Source organism: Bubalus kerabau, chromosome 12 (genome assembly GCF_029407905.1).
Source record: "Bubalus kerabau isolate K-KA32 ecotype Philippines breed swamp buffalo chromosome 12, PCC_UOA_SB_1v2, whole genome shotgun sequence".
Lineage (NCBI taxonomy): Eukaryota > Metazoa > Chordata > Mammalia > Artiodactyla > Bovidae > Bubalus > Bubalus kerabau.
The window spans coordinates 73,754,797-73,779,560 of NC_073635.1; the positions used below are offsets into that span (position 1 = coordinate 73,754,797).

General features: G+C 41.5%; 1 protein-coding gene across 1 annotated transcript in view; it reads left to right on the forward strand.

Moving 5' to 3' along the window:
* LOC129624656 (ATP-binding cassette sub-family C member 4-like) overlaps positions 1-24,764 on the forward strand; it is a 161,707-nt gene that overhangs the window by 91,356 nt on the left and 45,587 nt on the right. Inside the window, 5 exon segments of the mRNA XM_055542816.1 lie at positions 1,211-1,361; positions 7,820-7,939; positions 9,087-9,197; positions 15,284-15,384; positions 16,441-16,632. Of these exon segments, the coding sequence (XP_055398791.1) occupies positions 1,211-1,361; positions 7,820-7,939; positions 9,087-9,197; positions 15,284-15,384; positions 16,441-16,632 (675 nt within the window).

Below are 24,764 nucleotides of genomic sequence, written 5' to 3' on the forward strand. Positions count from 1 at the left end.
CAGCATCAGCCAATGATTTTGTTTTCTATTCTACCTTCTGTCTTTTTTTGACTGAGATCATTTCCCAAGATAAAATCATCTCATGGGATAATGTGATGATTAAGAGAATGTTCATGGAACTCAGCACAGTGTCTTACATACAGTAGACAACTTGTAAATGGGATCTGATGTTGTTATAATCATTAGCTTTTGGAACAGGCATTTTAAATGCTTACTATAATGATAGAAAGATGGCTGTATACTGGGGGCAAGCTTAAATATGTCATAAAGGCTTATGACATGGGCTTCCCAGCTTTATGACTGAGGCTTTGCAGTCTCCATCAAGTTGATTTCCTCTCTCTGAGCCTCACTCTCTCCATCTGTAAAATGAGACAGTACTGTTACTAGATAGAACTATTATGAGGATTAATGAGTTAATACACGTGAAAGTTTGAAGGTATAGCTCTGTACACAGTCAACATTTAGTATATATCAACTATGGATAGAAAATTCTAGAAAGAAGAATTCCTACTTCCAAAGGTCGGCATTTAAATTTTTTCCTACTTTTCTGGATACTGAATTTGTAATTAACCACTTCTTTATGCCTCCATGCATTGCTGAGACTTCTGCATTCCTCACCTATGATTGATACCTGCTCACTCATCTCTCTAGTACCACCTGCTGACTCCTGACAGTTTGCAATTCAGCTCCTACTCTCTGAGGCTCACATATTCTCCTCTGTTAAAACTAGTAATGCCTGCCTCATAGGGCTACTAAGTGTATCACAAGAGCTGATACCTAGAAAGTTCTTATCATCGTGTTTGACTCATGCACTAAATATCATGCCAGTGAGTGAAGTTGCTCAGTCATGTCCGATTCTTTGCGATCCCATGGACTATAGCCTACCAGGCTCCTCCATCCATGGAATTTTCCAGGTAAGAGTACTGGAATGGGTTGCCATTCCTTCTCCAGGGGATCTTCCCGACCCAGAGATCGAACCCGGGTCTCCCGCATTGCAGGCAGGCACTTTACTGTCTGAGCTACCAGGGAAGCCCTAAATATCATGAGGACCACCTATAATTTTATTTCTTTGGAAGGGAAAGCATTCCCTGCTGTCCCAACAAGTTTTTCTGAGGAAATGAGTTTAATCCCAACAGAACAAACCCATTACAATTTATCTTTGAAAGGACCCTTCATAAGGAGGCCTCTGTATCTATTTTTGCTATTTCAGACATTTCTACTTGTGGTTGGTATGGTGGGCGTGATGGTGGCTGCGATTCCTTGGACTGCTATACCTGTGATTCCCCTTGGCATCATTTTCTTTATCCTCCGTTGGTATTTCTTAAGGACGTCACAAGAGGTGAAACGCCTGGAATGTACAAGTGAGTACCGGTGCTCTCAGGTTGGGATGGCAGTGCAGGCTGGCTTCCATTTATGCCATAATTAACAAGACCCCTGAAATTCTGCAGACTCTGTCTTCTGGAATTTCTCACAAGTTAACATTAGATGATTGAATGTTATGGCCACTGTGAGTCAGTGTGGTCCTTAAGGCAAATAAACTGATGGCAGGTCAGCTGCATCTTTTCATTTTAGCACAAAGGGGATGGATGTGAGCACCATGAGGACAGGGACCATTTCTGTCTTGTTCATGACATATTTCCTAACACAGAGTATCCACTCTGTAAATACTTTTCTTAAAAATATTTTTTCATGTTGCAACTAATGTAGAAGGAAAATAGACAATTTTTCTCCTCCTGAAGTTAACAGAAATGACAAGGAAAGGAAGAGATTAGAAAAGGAAAGAAGACCTTAGGAAATTTATGTCAGGACTGATATATTTGAAAAATACTTTTTTTTTTTTCACATGTTCAAGTAAGTTGCAGTTGTTAAGTGTATTGAAAAGACATATGTTAGTGATTCAGTTGTGTCTGACTCTTTGCAACCCCATGGACTGTAGTCAACCAGGCTCCTCTGTCCATGGAATTATCCAGGCAAGAATACTGGAGTGGGTAGCCATTCCCTTCTCCAGAGGATCTTCCCAACCCAGGGATTGAAGCCAGTTCTCCTCCACTGCAGGTGGATTCTTTACTGTCTTATCCACCAGGGAAGCCCGATTGAAAAGATAATCCTGTTTTTTGCAGGTTTGCTCTTTATCATTACTAGTATTTGGGGTGATACCTCACTCTTTGTGCCCCCACCCCCCGCCTTTCTTAAGGCTATTCATATAAACGATGCTGAAAAGAATCCCTTAGGAGGACACAAGAGTGGGATCTGTTTAATATACATTTAGTTTATAACCCCATCCAACTTCCTAGTTTTAGAATAATGGGGAATAGGGATTTCCCTGGTGGTCCTGTGGTTAAGACTCTGTGCTTCTGCTATGGAGGGCACAGCTTCAATTCCTGGTCAGGGAACTAAGAACCTGAAAGTTGCAGCCAAAAATAATAATAATAATAATAATAATAATAATAATGGGGATCACATTTTATGACTAATCATTCTATTAGGCAGGTAATCACAGAGGATGAAATAATTGAATTTATCTTATTATTAATGCATATATTTCATCAATGTTAAAACTAATAAGGAAAGTAGAATTACTATATATTTTTAAAAGTTATAAAACTATAGCCAAAAAGTAAGAAGGGAATATGTTTGTATCAGAGACATCAACCATAAATGTGTGTGTGTGTTAGTCACTCAGTCGTGTCCAACTCTCTGCAACCCCATGGACTGCAGCCTGCTAGGCTCCTCCACCCATGGAATTCTCCAGGCAAGAACACTGGAGTGGGTTGCCATTTCCTTCTCCAATGCAAATTTCAGTAGTAGTAGTTTAGTCGCTAAGTTGTTTTTGACTCTCGCGACCACACAGACTACAGCCTGCTAGACTCCTCCGTCCATGGGATTCTCCAGGCAAGAATACTCGAGTGGGCTGCCATTTCCCTCTCCCAACCATAAATAATTATTGCAAATGAATACCAACTTAACTTCTAGAAACCAAACCAAGAAGAGAAGAATATTGAGCCCCAAGGTTCTTTGTATATACCAAGTGGAAAAAAATAAAAAACAGTTCATCCAGTCAAAGGAGTTTTTACACTGTGGAATTTGCATGTTTTGTTTTTATAATAACACTTAAGATGCTTCCTTGGTTACTCAGATGGTAAAGAATCTTCGTGTAATACAGGAGACCCGAGTTCGATACCTGGGTCAGGAAGTTACCCTGGAGAAGGAAATGGCAACTCACTCCAGTATTCTTGCCTGGAGAATTCCATGGACAGAGGGTCCTGGTGGGCTACAGTCCATGGGGTCACAAAGAGTTGGACATGACTGAGCAACTAACACTTTGACTTTTTAAAGAGATATTTATTCTAATTAATTGCAAAAAGGATAGTGATCATCCATTTCATAAAAGCTATAGAAAAAATTTTCAGTCATCAAGAGAACCAGCTCAACTTTTGTTAAGGTCCAGTTTTGTGAGGTTTTTGGATAGATGGGGAGCAGTAGAGTCCAGGTATATGTGACATTTTGCTGATGTGACTTGGTTGATGGAAGGACCTGGGGAGGCAGAAGAGGAAGTAATGAACTTCATCCAATCTTCTGTGTAAACAAAGCTTTAGATGTTTTATGGTTTGAGGCTGCCCATGAAATGGGGTCATTCAAGAGTCTTGCTGAAAAGCATCTCTCTGGTATATTCAATGAGGGATTGTTCCAGAAAGAACACTTGACAGAGATTTTTGCCTGAGGAAGGGCCATTTCCCATCCTTATGGAAGTGGAGAGAAGGGCTCCTCCTGAGGCTTTTTTCAAAAAGCAATACAGGATTTTCTCAGTATTTGAGCTGGAGAGTCTGAGAACTTTGGCATCATCTCTGTGGAATATTTGGATTTTCCTGCATCCTAGTAGGCTGCAATAAGTTAGACTCTAAATTCAATCCATATACCCCTCCTCCACACCCCTGATAACCACATGTGGTGTCCAGCTGATTAGAACTGCTTATGTTCTCTCTGGATGGTAGGTCTGTGCCTAAATGATGACACCACTGTTTTCTCTAAATAGTAACTGATCATCTGTTTTAGGGTTTCCCAGGTGGCTCAGTGATAAAGGAATCTGCCTGCCAATGCAGGAGACACAGGAGAAATGGGTTCAGTCCCTAGGTTGGGAAGATTTCCTGGAAGAGGAAATGACAACCCAGTCCAGTATTCTTGCCTGGATAATCCCATGGACAGAGGAGCCTGGTGGGCTACAGTCCATGGGGTCAGAAAGAGTCAGACACAATTGAGCGACTGAGTGAGTGAGAGTATATCTTAAGGCTCCTGCTGGAGTCACCAGCCAAAAGAAGGACACCTGACTGCTATGACCAGAAGGCATAAGCCTGCTTCATCCTTATGCTCTGAAGGACCACTGAATCCTGAGGTTTAGTTTCATATCCTACTGCCTAACTGCCTCTGGAAACTTCAGTTCAGTTCAGTTCAGTCATACAGTCCTGTCTGACTCCTTGCGACCCCATGGACTGCAGCACACCAGGCTTCCCTGTCCATCACCAATTCCCGGAGTTTACTCAAATTCATGTCCATTGAGTCAGTGATGCCATCCAACATCTCATCCTCTGTTGTCCCCTTCTCCTGCCTTCAATCTTTCCCAGACTCAGGGTCTTTTCAAATGAGTCAGCTCTTCGCATCAGGTGGCCAAAGTATTGGAGTGTTAGCTTCAACATCAGTCCTTCCAATGAATATTCAGGACTGATTTCCGTTAGGATGGACTGGTTGCATCTCCTTACAGTCCAAGGGACTCTCAAGAGTCCTCTTCAACACCACAGTTCAAAAGCATCAATTTTTCTGGAATCTTAGGTTGACATTTTCATCTTCATGGCATATTGGCAGCTAATTATAATAGGGTTTTGAGGGGCACATTTTTACAAAAGTGAGCATAACAATGGACAGTCATGGATGGGCAAGTACATAAAACCAAGGTAGCATTTGACTGCATTTCTCTAGCCAGCTTTTTGATTTGGCAGTGCCTGAATGATGAAGCCCTATCCAAATTCTGTCTGAAAAAGTGCTGGAATCAACGAGCAATGTCTGCTACGAGCATTGCTAGGGGAGGGTTAGGATGTGTGTCAGATGTATTAGGACCATGAATCATCATCAAGTCTGCTATTTTAAGGAGTTCTCATACTAGATTCCCAGGAACTGTGTTCAACCTCAGGTGCTTAATAAGATGTGCAGTAGTGGTGAAGGCTGTTGGATGTTAGCTGAGTAAGATTTGAGGGTTTTCTGAACATAAATAACAAAATCTGGAGAAAAATGCTCATTATGATACATGGGCATCCTTCACCCTGATTATTCTCCCTCTGAGACACTGCTGTTAGGATTAAAAGCATACCCTTGGGTCAGAAAGTTGGGTCTCACACCCAGATCTATCACTTAGGTGTTTAAATATAGTTAATCTTGGCCACTGATTGCTCTTACTCCCTCAGTCTCTGGGGTTCTCATGAGGATTTCTTGAATCGATGCTTGTAAAGTACTTGCTGGCCATGACCAAAAGCACTGGAACCTTGAACATGGGGGAATCAAGAACTTAGTCACAACTAGCAGGTCTCACATAGCTTGAAATATAACCTGCAGCAATGCTGTCAGCCCAAGGTCCTCCTGCCTGGGAAGATCTGTAGTCCTGGTGGGGTGTGTCCCCAAGAGTCCTCATGGTTGTGGGAAACACAGGCATCAGTCCTGTGAACTGTAGGGTTGTGTGTGTGTCTATGACTGAGGACTGACACCATGACTGTAACATAGTCTGCTTCAGGACAGCGAGCTCAGTGCTTGTGGGAAAAATGATATCTTGGGCAACATACACCAGGACCTTACATCCCCTAACCCCTATTCTAGTTAATTTTATTTTCAGTCCCTCCATTTCACTCATCCTGGCATCCTGCTCAGACCTAAATGGGGTTTGAGAGAAGCAGGATGGCTTTTCATGGGTCCAGATTACCCCAGCCCTCTTGGGCATGAGGTGAGGTCGGTGATGGGATGTTTGGTTCCCTGGTGTTCAGGGCTGAGATGACACCTGGTTTCTAAAGTCGACCCTACCCTCCATCCCTGCTGGAGAGAATCAGCTGCACTTTGATTTCCTGATGATGGAAGCAGGTGAGGGAGGCCAAGCTGAAGAGTTCACTCCAGGACTCTCCCTGGGGGAACAGCCACATCTGTTTCCTGCTCAGAAGCCTTGTCTATGATGAATAGTGTTGATGTTACCTCATTTGCTCAGGAAGTGAGAGCCTGGTTCTAGTGACTTTTATGTGCTCTCTGGAGCTGGACTCTCCGCATCCTCCTGACAGGGTGATGGGCCCCGGAATTCACCTGTATCATCCCTGTGAGCACCCGGTGTCCAGACTGATGAGTTCTGGAGGTGGTTGGGACACCTGCTGGGCTGAAGAAAAGGCCTGAACAGAGTCCCTCGCCTTTATTATTTGGAGCATGAGCTCAATCTGAGTTTATGTTGCTCTTATAACTGCAAATTTATAGGAAGCTAAGAAGTTAGTCAGTAGAGTGAAGAGAGAGCAGCGTGGAAGCTGGAATGAGAACATAGGCACACAATTGGGTGATCAAAAGCACCATGAATCACTTTCAGCTCTTTGCCTCAACAGCGTACAAAGGGGAAGTGTTAGATGATGTCGTGGTTCAGAGATCCAGCAGGGCAGTTCTAAAAACATCCATCAGGCTCCCAGAGTGGAAGTCAAGACTGTTCAAAGAATCCTTGGTTGTATGAGTCCTGTGGGCAAGGGCAGTGCAGAACCAGGTGTTCTGTGACCTGCGCAGAGACTCCTGGCGCAGGTGCAGGGAGAGTCCCCGGATGGGGGAGACGGCAGACTGTCCGCTGTCCTTTCTCATCTCACCCCTGTCCTATGTCTGGCTCTGGTCCAGTGTGGGGGATGTACTGACTCTATCCAAACCTTTAGGTTACTCATCTAAGGTGGAAACAGCACACAGATAGCTCATCAAAATTCAGGGTGGTAAGGATGCTAATGAGAATTAAATTTTAGAATGCTACTGATTCAAAAATTAGTGAACAATAATTACTCACCCGTGGAAAAGAATGAAATATTGCCATTTGCAGCAACATGGATGGATTTAGAGAATATTATTCTTAGTAAAGTAAGTCAGAGAAAGAAAAATATGATATCACTTATAAATGAAATCTAAAAGTAATACAAATGAATTTGTATACAAAATATAGAGACATAGAAAACAAACAAAGTTACAGTTACCAGAGGGGATTGGGAGGGAGGGAGGAACAAATTAGAAGTATGGGGTTAACAGACACACTACTATTGATATGTCAAATAAATAAGCAACAAGGATTTACTGTAAAGCACAGGGAATTTTATTCAGTATCTTGTAATAACCTGTAATAGAACATAATCAGGAAAAAATAACTAATGACTATAAAAAAATAACTGAATGACTATACTATATACCTGAAACTAACACATTATTGTAAATAAACTATACTTCAATATATTTTTAAAAAATTTGTGAGCAGTTTCTATCTGGAGAGATGCCAGAAGATTTTAGAGGGAGGTGTGTTTGAGAGGATTTTGATGAATGAGCTAGTTAAGATATTCTTTGTCTATATCTAGCTGTGATATGAATTTGGCCAAAGATAGTTTCAAAGAGAATCTCTCATTCCCAAGTTGTTAAAGTAAAGCTTGGTGTGAACAGGAGTTTAGGGTCACATGGAGGATTCCCTTTGACAAGATATGTGACCACAGAGCCTAGGAGACCGTGGGTTTCCTCACATTCAGCCTCCCTGACTTTCTCTGTCATGTATCTGTCTCTGTTTCCCCAGCTCAGAGCCCGGTGTTTTCCCACTTAGCATCTTCTCTCCGAGGACTCTGGACCATCCGGGCATGCAAAACCGAACAGGGGTTTCAGAAGCTGTTTGATACATACCAGGATTTCCACTCAGGTCTGTAAATTTCTGGAAATGATTTCAAGATGGGATGTGCTGCCTTCTGAGGCCTGACCTCCCTCTCAGGTGGTCTTGCTGGCCAGCATCTCTCTCTATGCCGCCCCTCCTCCCCCTCTGCACACCTACCTCCCCTACCCCTTCCTCTCAGCATCCCCTCTGTGCTCCCCCCTTCCCCACTCACAGCCCTGCTTTTCTCCCCTGACTGGCTTGCATGGTCCTTCCATCACAGTGCTGTGTGGACTTCTGTCTCTTTAAGTTAGGAGTCAGCAAACTTTTCTTTTTTGCAAAGATCCAGATAGGAAATATTGTAGGCTTTGTGTCCTGTCTTTGTTGCAACTACTCACCTTTGCTGTTGTAGCAGAAAGACAGGCAAAGATAATACATCAGCCAATGGCTGTGTTCCAATAAAACTTTCTTTTCAGAACCAGGTGGTCCCTCTTCTTGGCCCCCAGACGGTGGTTTGCCAACTACTTTCAGAGCATGGAGAGTAGCAGACATGATTGACAAAAATAATTTCCTGATTTGCAACCCACTTGATTATACTTTTGTATCAGTGAAGTTGTTTTTCCTAGGTAGAAAATTCAGATTTTCCTCTAAGTCTATGAAATCCTGGTCAAACTTTCCAATAATATTGTATTTTGAAGATAAAATGGCATTTTGAAAGTCACATGCAGATCCTTTTAGCTGATGGTCATGTAGATACCGGCCCTTAAGAATAAACACTGCAGTGCCCTGTAGTGAGGGCAGAAGGTGCTGGAAACAGTGTGAGCTGTGCTGTCTTCTGTCAGAGAGCTGGAAGCAGTCCACCCTGTGAGAGGATGATCTTCACGCTGAGGCCCAGCACTGCAGGGAGCACACCAATGAGATGATTTACTGCCTCCTCTCTTATGATCCTATTTCTGTTCATAACCTGTGTGTCGAAGTTCTCAATCCTTGCTTCCTGGACTGATCCTCTGTGTCCCATATGTTGTCCTGTGTTAGAACCTAGTTTTCTGGAATCTCCAGGATTCTTGGGTGTGTAACTTTGCTTTTCTACCTTGTGTAAAATCTTCTGTAGCTCAGCTGAGAAAATGCTCTCCCTCATGAGAAGCAGCTAACATGGTTTTTCTGTTTATGTATCATGCTTAACGATTCACAAATGCAGAGGCTTGGTTCCTGCTTTTGACGATGTCCCGATGGCTCGCTGTGTATCTGGATGTCACCTGTGCCATCTTTGTCACTGTTGTTGCCTTTGGGGCCCTGATTCTGGTAGAAAGTAAGTACACATGTGGATATTTGTGGTGTGTTTACAGTTTATAGCTTGTTTGTAGTTTTTAAACTCTTGCCATCTTGTCTAATATATACTCTTTGGTTTTAGTGAATTGTATTAAAGTGTTTGCTGCATGTGACTCCTCAGTGTGTCCATGTGAAGTCATTTGTGTCTTGATCAGAACTTTTATCTTTTTTCCATTTATTTATTTATTTACAGTAGGTCCTTGTTGAGACCTCTTTTTTAAGAAAATTTGATTGATTTACAATGTGTTAACTTCAGGTGTATAGCCAAGTGAATCTATTATGCATATCTCCACTTTTTTAAAGATTCTTTTTCTGTACACCATGAACATTGGGGTGCATGTATCATTTTTTTAGTAATTTGCATTTCAATAGATACTTCACATACATTGTGTTTTAGAAAAGAATGTCTGTCTTTGGCTTTCGGAATCTTTAGGAGCAAAGACCAGGTATGAATGTGCCTGCTCCAGCAGACCTGTGGTGCCCTGGGCCCCTGCTTTGGCTCGTTTGATCCATTCTTTTCTTTTTAAGTTTTATTGGGGTATGGTTGATTTACACTGTTGTCTTGGTTTCAGATGTACAGCAAATGAATCTGCTGTACATAAAATAAAGCCACTCTTTTCTATATTCTTTCCCCATATATGTCATTAAAGAATTCCCTGTACTTTACGTAGTTCCTTATTAGTTATCCATTTTAATATTTTACATATGGTAGTATGCATGTGTCAATCTCAGTCTTCCAATTTATCCCACCCCTCCCTTATCCCCTGGTAACCATAAGTTTATTTTCTACACCTGTAACTCTACTTCTGTTTTGTAGGTAGGTTAATTTGCAGCCTTTTTTTAGATTCCTTATATAAGTGACATCATACTCTATCTTTCTCTGTCTGACTTACTTCACTCAGTACTAAAATCTCTAGGTCCAGCCATGTTGCTACAAGTGGCATTATTTTGCCCTTTTTATAGCTGGGTAATATTCCATTGTATGTATGGTACCACATCTTCCATATCCATTGCTTGTTGATGGACATTGAGGTTTGTTCCATGTCCTGGCTATTGTAAATAGTGCTTCAGCAAACATTAGGATGGATGTATCTTTTAGAATTATGGTTTTCTCTGGGTATATGCTCAGGAGTGGGATTGCTGGATCATATGGTAGCTCTATTTTTAGGTTTCTAAAGGAATCTCCATATTATTCTCCATGGTGTTTGTACCAGTTTACCTTCCCACCAACAGTGTTGAGGGGTTCCCTTTTCTCCACATCCTATCCAGTATCTATTGTTTGTAGACTTTTTGCTGATGGTCATACTGATTGGTGTAAGTTGAAACCTCACTGTAGTTTTGATATGCATTTCTCTAATAATTAGAGATTTGATTATCTTTTATGTGCTTTTTGGCCATCTGTATGTCTTCTTTGGAGACTGTCTGTTTTAACCTTCTGCCCATTTTTTTGATTGGGTTGTTTCTTTATTTATTTTTTATATTGAGCTGCATGAACTGTATTCTTTTGGAGAGTAATCCCTTGTCAGTCACTTTGTTGGCAAATATTTTCCCCCATTCTGCAGGTTGTCTTTTTGGCATTTTTATGGTTTTCTTTGCCATGAAAAAGCTTTTAAGTTTTATTAGGGATAAAGTTTAAAAGCTTTAAGCTTTTAAGCTTTATCCCAAATTTTTATGTTTTATTTTATTTTCATTGACCTAAGTGGTGGGTCAGTAAAGAGTTTACTGCAGTTTATGTCAGAGAGAGTTCTCTCTTTGTTTTCATATAAGAGTTTTGTAGTGTCTGTTCTTATATTTATGTATGCAATCTATTTTGAATTTATTTTTGTGTATGTGTTAAGGAGTGTTCTAATTTTATTCTTTTACAAGTAGCTGTCCAGTTTTCCCAACAACACTTACTGATGAAACTGTCTTTTCTCCACCGGATATTCTTGCTTCCCTTGCCATAGGTGACCACAGGTGCATGGGTTTATCTCTGGGCTTTCTATCTGATTCCATTGATCTGTATTTCTGGGTTTTGTGCCAGTAGCATACTGTTTGAATTACTGTAGCTGTGTAGTATAGTTTAAAGACAGGGAGCCTGATTCCTCCCAGCTTCATTTTTCTTCTTTGTTTCAAAACTGCATTGGCTATTCATGATATTTTGTGTTTCCATACAAAATATAAAATATTTTGTTCTAATTCTGTGAAAAATTCCATTGGTAATTTAATAGGGATTGCATTGAATCTGTAGATTGCTTTGAATAGTTTATTTGCAGTAGGTCTTTGTTGAGATCTTTTATCTTTTTATTTTTCTTGAATGGTTTGAGGGTCAATACAACTGTAGCAAACTGATCTTCTGAACATTCCAGGTAGTGTCCTATAGTTAGGAGTTGAGAATCAAGTTTACCATTAAGCTTTTTGTACAGCTTAGATTTTAGCTTTAAGTCTACTTGCATCTCTTGTTTGTAGGGGTCTGGTGTACTGGAATGAGAAAGATTCTCTGTTGCAAAAACAGTATTCTCACTGTTGTGTGGGTACCAGGTGAGCAGCTATTGGAATGTGGCATGAATTCACTGTCCTTAACTGCTCTATACTAATAACACTGAATTGTAGTCATTAATAATGGAACAGTGAGAGTCATATTTTAGATTTAAAAGCACTACCTCTTAGAACCCATTGCCTTGTTTTTGTGGTTTCAATTGCAACTACATTGGATATAGAAAGTGAAGTTACATACTGATAATTGAAGCCATAGGGACAAAAATCTGAATAATGACATGATCTTCACCTATATAATGCTGTCAAGTGTATCTCAATCCAGGTGGGATTAATATGATAAAGGGCAGAAATGATAAGAGAAGCAGAAGAGATTAGGAAGAGATGACAAGAATACACAGAAGAACTGTACAAAAAAGATCTTAATGACCTGGATAACCATGTTGGTGTGGTCATTCACCTAGAGCCAAACATCCTGGAGTGTGAAGTCAAGAGGGTATTAATTTCAAAGCATTACTATGAACAAAGCTAGTGAAGGTAATGGAATTCCAGTTGAGCTATTTAAAATCCTAAAAGAAGATGCTGTTGAAGTGCTACACTCAATATGCCAGCAAATTTGGAAAACTCAGCAGTGGCCATAGGACTGGAAAAGGTCAGTTTTCATTGCAGTCCCAATGAAGGGCAATGCCAAGGAATTTCAAACTACCACACAATTGCATTCATTTTGCATGCTAGTAAGGTTGTGCAAAGAGTTGACTCATTGGAAAAGACCCTGATGCTGGGAGGGACGGGGGACTGGAGGAGAAGGGGCGACAGAGGATGAGATGTCTGGATGGCATCACCAACTCAATGGACATGAGTTTGAGTAAACTCTGGGAGTTGGTGATGGACAGGGAGGCCTGGCGTGCTGCTATTCATGGGGTCCCAAAGAGTTGGACACGGCTGAGCAACTGAACTGAACTGAAGGTTGTGGTCAAAATCTTTCAACAGTACGTGAACTGGGAACTTCCAGATGTACAAGCTGGGTTTAGAAAAGGCAGAGGAATTGGAGATCAAATTGCCAACATTCATATGATCATAGAGAAAGCAAGGAAATTCCAAAAGAGCATCGGTTTCATTGACTATGTGAAAGGCTTTGACTGTGTGGATCACAACAATCTGTGGAAATTCTGTAAGAGATAGGAATAACATACCACCTTACCTGTCTCCTGAGAAACCTGTATGGAGGTCAAGAAGAAGCAATTAGAACTGAACGTGGAACAGTAGACTGGTTCAATATTGGGAAAAGAGTATGAAAAGGCTGTATGTTGTCACTGTTTATTTAATTTATATGGAAAGTACATTATGCAAAATGCCAGGCTGGATGACTCACAAGCTAGAATCAAGATTGCCAGGAGAAATATCAACAGCTTCAAATAGGCAGATGATATCACTTTAATGGCAGAAAGTGAAGAGGAAATAAAGAATCTTTTTATGAGGATGAAAGAGGAGAGTGAAAAAGCTGGCTTGAAATTCAACATTCAAAATACAATGCATGGCATCCTGTTCCATCACTTCATGGCATATATATGATAAAAAGTGGAAGCAGTGACAGATTTTATTTTCTTGGTTTCCAAAATCACTTTGAACAGTGGCTGCAGCTACCAAATTAAAAGATGTTTGCTTCTTGGAAGAAAGCTATGACAAACCTAGACAGAATATTAAAAAGCAGATACATCATGTTGCCAACAGAAGTCCATATAGTCAAAGCTATGTTTTTTCCAGTAGTCATGTAAGGACATAAGAGTTGGGCCATTAAGAAGGCTGTGAAGTGAAAGTTGCTCAGTCATGTCTGACTCTTGGTGACCCCATGAACTATACAGTTTATGGAATTCTCCAGACCAGAATACTGGAATGGGCAGCCATTCTCTTCTCCAGGGGATCTTCCCAACCCACGGGTCAAACCCAGGTCTCCCGCACTGCAGGTGAATTCTTTACCAGCTGAGCCACAATGAAAGCCCTTAAGAAGGCTGAGGGCTGAAGAATTGATGCTTTTGGATTGTGATGCTAGAGGAGACTCTTGAGAGTCCTTTTGACTGTAAGAAGATCAAAGCAATCAATCCTAAAGGAAGTCAGTCCTGAATATTCATTGGAAGGACTGATGCTGAAGCTGAAGCTGAACCTCCCATATTTTGTCCCCCTGATGCAAAATGCTGACTCATTAGAAAAGACCTGGATGCTGGGAAAGACTGAAGGTAAAAGGAGAAGAGGGCAGCAGAGGATGAGATGGTTAGATAGTATCACCAAATCAATGCACGTGAGTTTGAGCAAACTCGGGGAGATAATGAAGGACACGGAAGCCTGGTGTGCTGCAGTCCATGGTGTTGCAAAGAGTCAGACATGATTAGATACTGAACAGCAGCAACAACTTTGTTAATTCTTTATAAATGCATAATATTTTAAAAAATTATTTATTTTTTTGTCTGCACTGGGTCTTAGTTGGGGCACAGGGGATCTTCAGTCTCAATTGAGACAGGCAGGACTTTAGTTGCAGCATGTGAAGTCTTATTTGTGGAATGTGGAATCTAGTTTCCTGACCAGGGATTGAACCCAGGCTCCCTGCATTGGAAATGTGGAGTCTCAGCTATTGAACCACCCAGGAAGTCCCTCATAGTGGGTTTTTCTTTTTTTTAAAACTGTTTTATGGTCTCAATCAACAGAAGTAATATTATGAGTAATACTGTCATTACATGCAAATGATTCAAATATTATAAAGGAGTCCTCTCACTACTATATAAAATAGATAACTAAAAAGTATCTACAGTATAGCACAGGGAACTCTAATTAATACTCTGTAAAATCACTGCAGATGGTGACTGCAGCCATGAAATTAAAAAACGTTTACTCCTTGGAAGAAAAGTTATGACCAACCTAGATAGCATATTCAAAAGCAGAGACATCACTTTGCTAACAAAGGTCTGTTTAGCCAAGGCTGTGAAGAAAGCTGAGTGCTGAAGAATTGGTGCTTTTGAACTGTGGTGTTGGAGAAGACTCTTGGGAGTCCCTTGGACTGCAAGGAGATCCAACCAGTCCATTCTAAAGAAGATCAGCCCTGGGTGTTGTTTGGAAGGAATGATGCTAAAGCTGAAACTCCAGTACTTTGGCCACCTCATGTGAAGAGTTGACTCATTGGAAAAGACTGATGCTGGGAGGGATTGGGGGCAGGAGGAAAAGGGGATGGCAGAGGATGAGATGGCTGGATGGCATCACCGACTTGATGGACATGAGTTCGAGTGAACTCCGGGAGATGGTGATAGACAGGGAGGCCTGGCATGCTGCGATTCATGGGGTTGCAAAGAGTCAGACACGACTGACACACTAAACTGAACTGAATGACATATATGGGAAAATAACTTTAAAAAGAATAGATTATATGTGTATATATCTAGCTAACTCACTTTATTGTACACCTGAAACTAACACAACTTTGTAAATCAACTATACTCCAATAAAAATCATAAAAATAAAGGAGTCTTCTTTGTAAAATGACAGAAGGACCTGTGTGAAGGGTTGAGAAGGAGACTGACTTTATTCCTTTTCTTCCTCATTTAGCTTTGACTCCCGGGCAGGTTGGCCTGGTCCTGTCTCTCACTCTCACACTAACGGGGATGTTCCAGTGGTGCGTCAGGCAAAGTGCTGAAGTTGAGAACATGGTGATGTTAATCTTTTTGTTCTTAGCATTTTCAGGTCACCTTGCTATTAAATGGCTTAAAAGCAATTCTTATGTAAAATAATAACTGTTATTTTTACATCATAGTTAACAAAGTTTTTTTTGCATTCTCCTCCATCTGCCTGTAGTTAATGTAAAATAAAATATATACATCTTTTCTCAGACTTATGTATACCATGTCAGAAAATTTTATATTCATCACAGACTGACTACAGATACAATAAATGTCTCATAGGAGAAAGGTTCTGAAATTCTTGAGAGAATACAGGCTAATTGTTTGTTAACTTAGCAACTTATTTACCTTTTTTTCTTAATGGGTAATTCCTCATTTTGGTAAAAGAGAAGAATCTGATATTTTGAGGTTTATTTAATTAATATGTTCCTCCACCCCTCCCCACATTTTAGCATTTATTCTTGTATGTTTTGAACACCTGAATTTGCTGGCAGCCCTCCTTTCTGGTAGGATGGGCTCCCTCTCAGAATGTGCTCTCAAAGGTGTGGAGTCATGGTTGTTTAGGAGGCCTTAGTCAGTATGTAAATTATACATTTTGAATATTTGTATCTTCTCCTAAAGGGAGAAAAACAAAGTCTTTCCATGTCAGCCTTCTAACAGAGAAGACAGGGATTAATTATTAAAATGAGTCTTGATGACCATCCAATTCTGCTCATCTGTAACATGTGACCCTTCTGTAGCCACACATACTGATTGGTGTCCATAAGTATTCTTTTCTTTGAAAAAATCCTCTTGTGTTTTCTTCAAATATGAAAGGTGGATCAATAAAATTTTACCATTCATTTCTCTAATGCTTTTAGTTTTAATATAAAGTTGAAGGGAATAGTCGTAAGTAAAAGTGTTGAAGATGATAAACAAGTTTGTAAATCATCCAAGACCTTATCAGACTCCTACTTTTGTCCTTTGCGGATTCTGAGCCTGGGAGGTTCTGAACCATAGAAAAGCAGAAGGTTTTATTTATAGTCTCTGAACATCCATAAATAAGACCCTCTGACACTAACTCATATAATATCATATGCATTTCAGATGATTTCAGTAGAAAGAGGGATCGAATATATAGACCTTGAGAAAGAAGCACCCTGGGAACTTGAGTATCGCCCACCACCATCCTGGCCCCATGAAGGAGAGATTAACTTTCAAAATATGAACTTCAGGTACAGTTTGGACGGGCCTCTGGTATTGAAGAACCTGGGAATGTCCATTGACCCAAGACAAAAGGTTAGTTTAAGCCATTTGCCTCTTTAAAATCCAGCTAAAGGTTTAGCACCACTTCTGCTCTTGGCTTCCTTGTCCGTGTACAGGAGGACTCTTTGTTCCTAACGGATGCAGATTAGATCAGTGACACTGTCCCTGAATCTTTCTTGGAAACTGACCATGGAATGGGGATATCAGCATTATTTTTCTCTGTGTCCCCAGCTCCTTCATGGTGGTTGATGGGCCCTGGGATCCAGGGCTTGATCTTAACCTGACCCAGGACACTATATGTGACACTTAATTATTTGTACGAAGTCTGGGTAGTCTGCCCTGGCTCTCTGTTCCTAACTCTCAAATATTTCATTCCTTTCCACCTTTTATTTATTTTTTTTTTTGTTTTGTTTTTTTTTTTTTTTTTTAGGTTCTTAATTTTATTTTATTTTTAAACTTTACATAACTGTATTAGTTTTGTCAAATATCAAAATGAATCCACCACAGGTATACATGTGTTCCCCATCCTGAACCCTCCTCCCTCCTCCCTCCCCATTCCATCCCTCTGGGTCGTCCCAGTGCACCAGCCCCAAGCATCCAGTATCGTGCATCGAACCTGGACTGGCAACTCGTTTCATACATGATATTTTACATGTTTCAATGCCATTCTCCCAAATCTTCCCACCCTCTCCCTCTCCCACAGATTATTTTTTAAAATATATATTTGTTTATTTATTTGGCTGTGCTGGCCTTAGTTGTGGCACACAGGGTCTTTGATCTTCATCGTGGCCTGTGAACTCTTAGTTGTAGTATGTGGGATCTATTAATAGTTCCCTGATAAGGAATCGAACCCAGGTGCCCTGCATTGGGAGCACAAGTTCTTAGCCACTGGGCTACCAGCAGAGTCCCCCATCTTTTCTTCTTTGTGTTTCTGAAATCTTCTTTTCCTCCCACGGTGCCCTCTGGTTGCAGCCTGCCCCTCTGTCCCTTGGTTTTTGCTGTGGACTTGTCCTCTACTCACCCACACTGAGCTGCCATCCCTCTGTCCTCCCCTAAAGACTGCTTCTTTCTTTAGCACAAATCTGATCCTTACTGGCCTGGGTTGAGCTACTGCTGGAACTGGACCACAGCCCTAAGCCCACTCCAGTGGGGGCCGTCGGTGAGCTTGTAGCCACTAGAGAAGAGCCTGAATCATGATCCAGTCAAGGGTGAGGAACCAGGGCCTCAGATGGAGGCAGGGCCTGGAGACTTGCTCAAAGTCAAAAGCACATTGAAGGGAGCAGGGAAGATCCACATGGAGATGGCAGAGAGGCTGTGACCTGGACCTGCCAGTGTCCATGTCTGCTGGTGATGTTCCTTTCACATTCAGATTGAAGCTCTCAGCTGGGCCAGGATAGAGTTTTAAAGAGACTCAACCAGAGCAGGTAAGGTGGTAGGAAGCTCTTCCCCACCTCCCTCTGAAGCCAGTATGTCTCCTGACTTATGCACACCCCTGCAATCAGACCGTGTGTAGATTCTCCCAAAGCACCATGCCCTTCTGGTTTTCAGTGTGCACGCTGAGCCTCTACCTCAGAGACCTGTTCTCTCCATCATCTGGCTGGTGAACATCTCCTCATTTTCTGAGTTGATCTAATGCATCTTTGAGACCCTCAATTTTTCCTTAATGTCTTATATTTTCTTTTAAGATAGAAATTATGGTACACCTGTTTTCACAGTAGCCAAAAGTTGGAAGGAACTAAATCCTTACAATGAAATATTATTCAGTTTTAAAAAGGAAGAAAATTCTGACCTATGGATAAACCTTCATGATATCTTGCCAAATGATGTTAGCCTCACACAAAGGGAATGGATACTCTGATTCCACTTAAGTGAGATTCCTAGAGTAGTCAAATTTAGGAAGACAGGAAGTAGGATGGTGGTCTCCGGGGACTGGGAGATGGGAAATGGGGAGTTTGTTTGTTTAATGGGTAAGAATTTCAGTTTTAGCAGGCAAAAAAATTTCTCGAGCTTGGCTGCACAACAGTGTGAATATACTTAACACCAAACTGTCCACTTAAAAATTGTTATGTAGTTAAATTCTATGTTATGTGAATTTTTCTGTAATTAAAATAAAAGCTAGCACCTATAGCATGCTTTATAATTTGGAGTCTGTATTGCACAGTAAGTACCTTGAGGTTTTTTAAAATCAGGGAGCATCTTGTTTTCATCTTTGTTCCCCAGAAAGTGGCATTCTGCAGGGCACAGAGAGGGTGCTGAGGGACTGCTGCTTTCGAGGGTGAGTAGCACACAGGTGTGAGCAGGCAGCAACCAACACACACACATACACAAGACAGCTCTGAATAACCGAAAGAACTGATCTTTAAAACTCTCACCACTACAGACTCATCTAGTGGACTGTAGCTGTAATTAAATGAATGATATCCTTGTAACATGAAAATGAAAAAATAAATATTCAACTTAATCCCCAAATGCTACAAATGAAGTTGAGAGCAACTTCAGTTAGTCACAGGGCAAAAGCTGGTCCTAATTTCCAGTTCCCTTGTAGCTCAGGAAGAAGGTGAACTGCTGTGTCAGGAAAACATTAACCACAGCTCTTGATACAATCCTGTCCCCTAGAGCACTGAAGGCAATGTTTGTTTACTCTCAGACAATGTGTCTGTCAGATTTTCCATTGTAAATGTAATTCTCTTAACTTGCATTTGTCTTAAATTTTCCTGAAAGGCATAGAATATGAATTATCTAAGACACTCTGTAGTACAACTTAGGAACATAAAAGATTCTTATTCTTTTTTCTTAAAGCCTGCAAATCATAGGATTATTGAGATTCTAAAATGTTTGAGGGCAAATTAAATTTGGAGACTGAATTAATTACTGCAGCAACTTGACACAGTATCGCCATTAGCTTCATTTTTGTGTTGGGTGATGAAACTCTTCATTAAGCCATTTCACTCCACCTGTGTACATCACAGGTTTCCTCTCCTGCCCAACTGTCCCCACCCCCACCACTCCAGGACACCCTTTTGGTATTGGATTTGATTGAGAGAGGCTACTAGGGAAGGTAGGCAAGGGACATGGGAGTGAGCCAGCTCAGTTAAAGTGGGGCTTTATTCTCTTCCCCTTGTTTCCTCTTCTGTCCCAATTCCTGGATGTTAGAGTCAATAGGAAAGTGTAGTAGGTACTATGCAGGACTTTAATCACAGAAGAAATGGCAAGTGAAAATAAAGAACCAGGACTTCCCTGGTGGTGCAGTGGAGAATAATTCACCTGCTGATGCAGGGGACACTGGTTCAATCCTTGGTCTGAGAAGATTCTACATGCCGCAGTGCAACCAAGTCTGTGTGCCACAACTGCTGAGCCTACATGCCACAGCTACTAAAGCTTGTGCTCAGCAACAAAAGAAGCTATCTCAGTGAGAAGCCCATGCACTGCAACAAAGAGTAGCCTGCCGGGGTCCAGCCCCGGCTGGTCCAGGGTATTCAAAGGAGAGACGGCGTAGGCGAGGGTCAGGAAACAACTGCTTAATTACACTTTAATTAAGGATACAAAGAGTAATAGAATGAGGATAGCTCAGTAGGAAAATTCAGTGGAGAAAAGAGGCTGAGTAGCTTGGTTTACGCAGGAGACCAATAAAACTTCAAGACAAGAAGTTTGCACCACTTACGCAGGCCGCAGGCATCCTTCCGTTCTCCCAAAGGAGAGGAGACACTGAGGCCTCCCCGGTCGGATCTTAGAAGCCCAGGCATAATTAGCAAGCATGGTGGGTTCTGCGCTCCAGATGGAGACTCAGCCAGAATTTGAAAGAGAGAGTGACATGGGGAGACCAAGTTTTGGTGAACAAGGCCCGCACTTTATTTTCCAAAGTAGTTTTTATACCTTAAGTTATGCATAGAGGATAATGGGGGAAGGGGTGGAGTCATGCAAGGACAGCAGTTCCTGGTTCTAATCGAAGCCAGGCTTTCAAACTTATCATATGCAAAAGTTCAGGTGATTGACATCATCTTCTGGCCCGGAGGCCTGTTAACATTTTAAGAAACTTATTTTTCTCTAAAGGTGATTATTCCAAAATCAGGCACCAGCCTCCAAAAAAGCATTGGACAAAGCTGCATTTTACATTTCTATACACCCATTATATCAATCAATACACTGCCAAGGACACAGTAGGTAAGGAGTATGGAGACTTAGCAGCAAACATTGGCCCAACAAGTGAAAAACCCTTCACCAATACAATTTCTAATCAATCTTTTAACTACTCAAAGGAATCTGTGTTTAGGCAGTTTAGAACATCTCCTGCCTCTCACAGTTGGGAGGCTCTGAACAATCACATGTGGCCAGAAAAACCTATTCAGGCAGGCTAGAGGATTTCCAAAGGAGTTTTTAGGTTGAAACACTGTCACACCCAGGAATTATTAACTGGAGCTGTAAGCTAATTCTTTTTTCAGAGAGGTAGTTGGGGACAGCCCCCGGTAAAGTCAGAGGTATAAGTGAAAGCACAAAGCAGAAAGTAGGCAGACTCAGGTTTGGGGGGTAGATGCTCGAGAATTTCCAGGGGGACTCCTGAGGCTTGATCCCACCTTTGCGTATGCCTCCTTCCTCATGACCTTTGTCATGGGCGGAGTTCCTCACGCTGGCTCCCAGCAGTGATTGAATTCCTGTTGAGCTATTCCAGATCCTGAAAAATGATGCTGTGGAAAGTGCTGCACTCAATATGCAATATGCACTCAATATGCAATATGCCGGCTCCCGGCAGTCGCCCACACTCATCACAACTAGAGACAGTCTGCACACAGCAATCATGACCCAGTGCAACCAAAAATTAAAAAAGAAAAAAAAAAGCGTGAGGTAAATAGCACCTTAGAATTCCTGGTTTTCTCAACATGGGCTGCATTTTTTATTTAGATGATTTCGTGTTTGATTTGATCATTTTAGAGAGTCCTGGGCCATATTAAAGCATTTTTCAGCTCTTGAGGTACATTGATTTTGTTTGTTTTTTTCTCACAGCTATAACTTGGATAATAATTTTTACAGATGCTTACTAGACCTTGCTATAATGTGCAAAAATATTAGTTTTCTATATGTTCTCTTTTTTATGTAATGTTTTCTTGTAAACCCCTCCCTTCACTCTCAGCTTGCCCCCCTTCCCCTGCTGGCTTCCTCATTCCTTGTGACTCAGACTGTGGTGCCGGAGCAGCAGCACCTGCCTCTCCTGGAGCTTCTTAGAAATGCAGGGTCTCAGGCCCATTCAGATCACTTTCTCAGCATTGCATTTAAACAGGACCGCCTAGTAAATTCCTTTCTCTCCCACAGGCAGTTTTTGATGACTGATAACCTGTAATTTCCAAAAAATGTCCTTTGACGGTTTGAAACTGAGCTCATGAATCACCTAAATCCCTGTTGTGACTGAGCAGGAGGCACAGAAAGATCTGTGCCACTTACCGTACATATACTTACTTTTATATTCTATAAATAGCATATTCAAAAGCAGAGACATTACCTTGCCAACAAAGGTCTGTCTAGTCAAGGCTATGGTTTTTCCAGTGGTCATGTATGGATGTGAGAGTTGGACTGTGAAGAAGGCTGAGTGCTGAAGAATTGATGCTTTTGAACTGTGGTGTTAGAGAAGACTCTTGAGAGTCTCTTGGACTGCAAGGAGATCCAACCAGTCCATTCTAAAGGAGATCAGCCCTGGGTGCTGTGTGTAAGGAATGATGCTAAAGCTGAAACTCCAGTACTTTGGCCACCTCATGCGAAAAGTTGACTCATTGGAAAAGACTCTGATGCTAGGAGGGATTGGTGGCAGGAGGAGAAGGGGATGACAGAGGATGAGATGGCTGGATGGCATCACCAACTAGATGGAAATGAGTTTGGGTGAACTCCGGGAGTTGGTGATGGACAGGGAGGCCTGGTGTACTGTAATTCATGGGGTCGCAAAGAGTCGGACATGACTCAGTGACTAAACTGAACTGATATTCTATAAATCAGGCCTTTACAGTATAATCTAATTCTGTATGATTCCACTGCATTTCTTTGTGCCTTATCACAGGCAGTTTTCATCCTGTGTCCCACCTTTCCTCACACCAGCCTTCTCCAGGGATGGAGGAGTTTCCCACGGGCTCAGCCCTGCCTGGAACTGGAATCAGAGATAGCTGAGCGAGGTAGTCAGAGATTGCTAAGCGTACATGTGGCTCTTTCACCACCTGATGAGATGAAATATGAGTCTTGCTGCCCCAAGCAGGGCACGAGGTCTCTTTGACCTGTTCCCCAGGCACCATGTGCCCCACTCAGCTGCAGGTTTCTCTCAACCCAGCTGTGGGTGCCGGTTCCTCTTGCTGACAGCTGGCCCACCTGACCTCAGGCACACTCTTGCTCCCACTCACCAGGTACATGCCTGTATTCACATCATGCTTTAACTCTTTGGTTGTAGGATCTCTATGTTAGGCCTGTGCCTTTAACTGCAGCTACACTTCTCCCCACTTTCTCTGTTCTGGCTACACAGAGGGACATGATAAGGTGCCAGGCCATCTAGGGGATAAGGAGGCCATCAGCAGATGGATAAGAGCCCGAGGATATGCATTTGAGTCCCATCCTGTGACTTATGGGCTCTGACATTTCAGGCAGAATAATTCATCTCACTAAGCCTCAATCTTTTCTTTTGCAAAATGGGAGAAGTAGGATGTAACCTGTAAGGTTGTTGTACAACTTAAACAAGATAAGACATGTAAAGCACCCAGCATGGGGATCAGAATAATTGCTTGGATAAAGATGGCCATCATTTTCATCAGGTGTAAAATGACCATAACCACTTACACTGCAAAGGTTGTATATCCTTTGAAAAAAGAGATGTTAGCCATTTGAAATTATATTTACAGCTGTAGGATCCATCTACTGGGTCTGTCGTTGTCCACCTTATCATATACCTAAATAATATGGTAATAGATTTTCCATAAATTTCTCTGGCCTGAGTTAAAAATCTCAGCTCCCAATGGAAGCTTCTTTGTCTCAGTACACCACAGGTAATACAAATAAGACAGTCAAATCCCATACAGAGTCTGCTGTCAACATGTACAGTTCATCTGAAGAAACAAGAAAATGGCTATATTAGTCTTGTAAGCTAGAAAGTGGTCACAATTTTTATAGAAGTTTTAACAAAAACGGCATAACATCTGTTATGGTTGGGACAAGCCCAGATGAGGGGACAGGGAGAGTATTTCCAAGGATTTAGGTATGTGAGACAGACTTAGTGATGTGTGGTTAGGGTTTTAGCAGGTGGAGATGCATTCAGTGGAAATGCATGTGAATGTGCTTTAGGAGGTGGGGTCAACATAAGCAAAAGCATGATGCCCTGATCCAGTTAATGAAGAACTAGGCACCTGCAGAGCATTCAGGAAAATCAGCTACCAGGTGTGCAGCAGATATTTTCATGTTCAACCCTGACAACTCCCGAGTCACCCCAAGGAAGCCGACTTGTGGATATGAAGGATGGAGAGGTCAATGGGAACAGTTTTGTAGAAGAGATGTCCTGGGGTGGAGTGATGGGCTCAGACCCGACCATTGGGAGTTTAATCTGAGAAGTGAGAGCAGGGGGACCAGAGTGGGCAGATGTGGGAGGCAGGGAGCCTGGAGCTGTTGTGCCTCCAGGAAAATGTCCCTGGAAAGTGATTGTACTTTTGGGACTCAAACTGATGTCGATTAAAACAAAGATATAACACCCATGTTTGTGAATGTACAGGGAAACGAGTTGGTATCTTATTTCTGGAGAGTAGGTTAGCAGCCTAACAGCTTCCTCTGAAAGTGTTCATATTGATTCTCAGCAGTTCCACATCTGAGAATTTATCTGAAGGGAATGATTGAGAGTATTTGCAATAAAAAAAAAAAGATTTAGCTTCAAGGATATTTAATAGAGTTATTTATAATAGAAAAGTATTGGAGACTGCCTAAATATCCAGCAGTAGGGGATTTGTTAAATGATCACATATACTGTCGTATTTTGTAGCTATTAGAATAAATATTCTTATGAAATACTAAAAACACATAACAGTATGTTCATATTAATCTCATTTTGTTTATATATGTGAACTTGTGTCTTTAAGAACACGTACAGAAGTCTCAACAGTAAAAACATCATCTTGAAATGGTTTTTTCAGAGTGCTGAGTATAGCTAATATTTA